This window comes from Sminthopsis crassicaudata, chromosome 3, assembly GCF_048593235.1.
Source record: "Sminthopsis crassicaudata isolate SCR6 chromosome 3, ASM4859323v1, whole genome shotgun sequence".
Classification (NCBI taxonomy): Eukaryota; Metazoa; Chordata; class Mammalia; order Dasyuromorphia; family Dasyuridae; genus Sminthopsis; species Sminthopsis crassicaudata.
Window position 1 is genome coordinate 583,255,996 of NC_133619.1, and position 4,598 is coordinate 583,260,593.

The following is a 4,598-nucleotide window of genomic DNA, read 5'->3' on the forward strand; positions in this document are numbered from 1 at the left end:
AAGTAAGATTTTTATATAAGGCTGTGACTTAGGTCCCTATTCTTGGGTGTAAATTTCATTCTTTAATATTCTGGTTATATATTCCTGTAATGGGAGCATGAGGCAACCTCTTCAGGCCTTTACTTTATATGACAGCTGGAAAAACAAGTTTAGCAGTAGGACATCCACAGTGATTATGAGAGGAAGAAGAGAGATGGAATTTTGAGATGGGGACTAAGTGACAAAGGGAAGATGGAGAGAAATGAAGAGTCATTAGTAGGAATGGGAAGTTGGCTATGATTATAGTTTGTGGGATAGGAGAGGGTTTGTAAAGGGGAAAGGGAGGAAGGATAAAATGTGTATCTATACATTCATATACCTGCAAATTATACCCAGTGGATAAAAATCCTGGACTCAGGGCAGGGAAGTCTCCACAAAAGAAACAAGAGATTAAAATATGGAGGAAGAAGGAATATCTTTCTTGAGTCTCTAGATCCATCATGGGATGGAATAATCATAGGAAGAATGGACAGTATCCAAAGTACTGCCTGGAGGCAGGGGTGGAAGGGAATCTAAGGCAAGCCTAACTGGAGCAGTTTGTGAGGTATTCTTTCCCCACATCCCCAACCTAACAGCAACCTGCATCTCCTATGCCCACCCCTTTTAATAGCCTAGGAATTTATGGCAAAAGAGCAATCTCTGAGGGTGGGTTAAGGAAGCAATAAAAAAGAGAAGGGGTTCAAGAGACTGCGGAGAGAATCACCTTGAAATAGTGGACTCTTTTCCTCACTAAAATTAATCCAATTGCATAATAGAGAAGGAATGTGGAAAAGACCTAGGGAAAGAATGAGAGAGGCTAGGGTGTCCTCCCAAAACTATTGGCAACTATTTAGTGATGATGACTGTCTTTGGTCCATAAGATCTGAGAAGTTGCCATCTCCTATTTCCCACTGCCTTGAGTTAGATCTGATTAGCCTGGGAGAGAAAAGGGAGCTCTAGATGCACTGGAATGAAAGTAGAGTCTAGAGGAGTGTCTAGAGGTGGTACCACAGGTTTGTTTTTTTTTTCAAAAGCTGTCTCCTAGAATTTGGGGATTCACGTTACAAGGACTATGGGAAATACTACCCTCAGTTTTTCATTCATTCCTTCATTTATTCATTCTTTCACTAGCTTACTCATTCAAGCAATATTTACTGAGCAAGGGTCTTTTTTTGGTATAATGTGGAAAGGGGCTCAAGAGAAGTTGAGATGTTGTGCCCATACCATTATAAATCTAGCATTGCCTCCCCTTTGAATTTCTTACCAAGAATCCTCACAACCTGGTTCCCTAATCATCTTCAGTTTGAGCATGAAGAACAAAGTAAAGACAAATGGATACCTCTTGTGCTTTCCCTTAAGGTCTTTGTCTCCTTAGTTTCCCTAAGTTTTCATTTCTCATGACCTCTGTTTTCCCATCTCCCATATTTCTAGATCTTTTCTCTCCCCTACTATTCTCCTTTCCCATCTCCTTCCATTTCCTACTCCCTCTCCCAAAGTGAAAGGAAAGAAAGATACATGAGGCTCACTGGACTGAATGCAGTTTATTGGTCAGGGGCTATGCCCACAGGGCCAGGCCCCATTCATTCCATGTGCAAAAGATGGACAACATGGAGGACAGGGGACTCAACAGGCTGACGATCCCCAGATGGGCAGGGGTTTAATGGTACTTATGGGCCAGGGCAGTGGCCACACCAGCCACAAGTTTCTGCCAGGCAGCCTGAACCTCAGGGGTGAAATCTTTGCCAAAGTGCTCAGCCAGGCAGATCACAAGGATGTTTCCCAGGAGCTGTGGAGGAGATAGAGAAAAGGATCCAATGAATCTTTGAGAAAAGTAATTTCCCAGACAACCCATCTGTATTCCACCTCACTCCAATATGCAGTTTTGCTTCCTGGATCATACTCAACTAATTAATATATTTTGAATTTTAGAGCCTTGTCTTTTATCTTCATAATGTCTCACTGAATTCCCTACATTCCCCAGTGTCCACCAGGTTCTGATCTTCCTTCCTATTGTTCTCCAGATGTTACTCCATCATTAGAGTATATAATTTCTCACTGAATAGAAGTATCCTTTTCTCTCCTTGAGTTTTCCCCTTACTCTCTCCACCCCATCCCTGCTTTTATTTGAGTCCTTTAGCAAAGAACAGCAGAGTCTTTGAGATGACATGATTCCCTGAGAGGAGAGGGAAGAATTGAAGGGTAAACTAAAAAGCCTGGTAAACCTAATAAGAAAGGGAAAATAGGGAAATATAGGAAGAGGGAAGGGAGGAAAACAGAGAAAGAGATTTGATAAGAGACAGAGAAATCAATATTTAAAAAAATAAAGGAAATTTAATTAGGAGAGAATGAGAAATGAAGGAATAGAAGAGATGTCAAAAACAATGATGCACAAGGTAAAAAGAGAATACAAAGTACATTGGTCAGAAGACTACAAGAGAAAATGAAAGAAGGTTGGTGAGAAAGTAAAAAGGCAGGACAAAGAAAGATAATTAGAATTTTTTAAAAGGATAGTGAAGGAGAAATCAACATAAAAGTGAGAGACAGAAAGACAGTGTGAATAAAAGAAAAGTTTGGTGAGTATAAGAGAGAGGGAAAAGAAATTAAATAAAGCTAGATATAGGCGCACAATAAGCTCTTACCAATCTTGGGGAAGTCATGGGTCCCCTACTGAACTCTGCTTCTAACCCTTCTTCCTGAGTCACTATCCTTCAGGACCTTGTCAAGGCAAAGATCTGACTAGCAGTTTTCATGTCTATAGTAAACAGTCTAGAGAGGAAAATAGCTTAATATAACAACTCAGTGCAGTTTCAATGGATTTGGAGTCAGAGGGAATGGATTCAAATTGCATGTTATTCATTCACTGTCTATGTGGTCTTGGACCAGTCATTCATCATATCTCAGCCTGTTTTCTCATGTGAAAAATATAGCAAAGAATTTCTGAAATTCTTTCTATCTTTATATGGGTGATTCTGTGAATTTTTTATTCATTATGTGAAAGTAATATGAGAAGAAACTAAGAAAAATTATCAACACATCTTGGTAGTTTCCAAAAGTAATGAATAATTCTTTTAAATTCAACACTGAACTCAGTTACTTTAACCTGATGGAGGAAATTGTACATATTTAATGCTTCTTGTTTAAATACTAGTGTTTAAATACCAGGGCAAAACTTTTGCTAACCCTAGTTAGAGCTTTGTATGGGAGCAATTCTTCTATTGGGGCTCCTCAAATGAGCAGGCTCAGAACTTACCCGGAAGTTCTCAGGGTCCACATGCAGTTTGTCACAGTGGAGTTCACTCAGCTTGGCAAAAGTACCCTTCAGGTTGTCCATATTCTTGACAGCATCACCAAAGGAGGTCAACACCTTAGCACCATGGCCCTGGACCTTAGCATTTCCCATGACACCCTTGGCAGAGGACAGGTCACCAAAATGGTCAAAAAACCTGGAGGTCCATGGGTAGACGATGAGCAACCTTTAAGAGAGAAACAGAAAAAAAAAAAAAAAAGGAGATGAAGTTTATAACTGTTCAGTGGTCCCTATTCCTTGCCCTTCTCCTTCATCCCTTCTCCATTACCCCTGCCACTTACCTCCCAAGGGCCTCAGCTCCAGTCTGATCAACGGACACCTTACTCCAAATGGCGTTGATATGGCCCTTCTCTTCAGCACTCAGATGCACCATTTTGACAAGTTTGTGAGTTAGCTTGTGAACAAACTTGGGTCAAAAGCAATATGATGCTTCGGCTGTCTCAATTCTGCCTTTTATTCCTAGCCTGAAAGCCCTGCCCTTTAGGTTTCTTGTTGTCCATTGGTTCTGGTTGGGGTGCGGCTAATCTGGAATGAAGCCAGTGGAAGAGAGGGTGGTGCATGTGTTGGGGGGGGGATGGGAGGGTTGGGAGGAGATGGACTCCTGTCTGTCAGCTCAGTCACCAAGTTAGATTGGCACCACCTCAAGGAATGGGACTTCCCCAAAGATCTGGGCTGAGACATAATTCACCCCTTATCTCCTGTCTCCTTCTAGTTTAGACATTAATAGCAAAACATATTATGAAGGGCTATGGCACAGCTTAAAACATAACCCCATTTTCCTGAATATTTGCTAATGGTCCCTTGCTGGTTTCTCTTTGCCCTTGCATGCTTCTTCCCATGGCTTATTCTTTAATCTTGAAAAGTTGGATATAGTAAAAGAAGGTTTGCTAGCTGGGTGACTGATCAAATTAATTCGCTTTTCTGAGTCTGTTTCCAAAATCTGGCAAATGGAGATAAATAATAGGTGTTCCACTTACTTCCCAGAATTATTATGAGAATCAAATAAGAAAATATGTATGTGAGGTTTTTTTGACTAATTTTCATTCAAAATAGGCTTTATGATTTAATTTTTTTCTGGTTCAGACCTGTAATTTCATGGGGGAAGGGAGATGGACTTTCTTAGGTTCCCTAGATTCTTCTTTCCCTCTGAGGTTACCTGCAATCTAATCACCAATCCCTCTTACTTTCTCTCCTTTCCCTATTCTTCTGTCTCTCTACTTTTTCTTTCCCTGGCTAGATCATTAGGTTTACTAGATTCTTCAGTTTTCCCTTC

The 4,598-nt window shown here is 40.6% G+C and overlaps 1 protein-coding gene across 1 annotated transcript; it reads right to left on the reverse strand.

Moving 5' to 3' along the window:
- Window positions 1-1,544: 1,544 nt before the first annotated feature.
- Window positions 1,545-3,883, reverse strand: LOC141563635 (hemoglobin subunit beta). The gene is made up of 3 exons (XM_074305008.1): window positions 3,607-3,883; window positions 3,269-3,491; window positions 1,545-1,804 (listed from the first exon to the last, which is right to left on the reverse strand). The coding sequence occupies exons 1-3, from the start codon at window positions 3,696-3,698 to the stop codon at window positions 1,676-1,678; spliced, it is 444 nt and encodes a 147-aa protein (XP_074161109.1). The 5' UTR covers window positions 3,699-3,883; the 3' UTR covers window positions 1,545-1,675.
- Window positions 3,884-4,598: the final 715 nt, after the last annotated feature.

Excerpts from the sequence above, each read along its gene's own strand:
- LOC141563635 (XM_074305008.1), bottom strand. The coding sequence starts at position 3,698 with ATGGTGCATCTGAGTGCTGAAGAGAAGGGCCATATCAACGCCATTTGG. Across the intron at positions 3,492-3,606 it reads GGAGCTGAGGCCCTTGGGAG|GTTGCTCATCGTCTACCCAT; the intron begins GTAAGTGGCAGG and ends TCTCTCTTAAAG. Across the intron at positions 1,805-3,268 it reads TGGACCCTGAGAACTTCCGG|CTCCTGGGAAACATCCTTGT; the intron begins GTAAGTTCTGAG and ends TCTCCTCCACAG.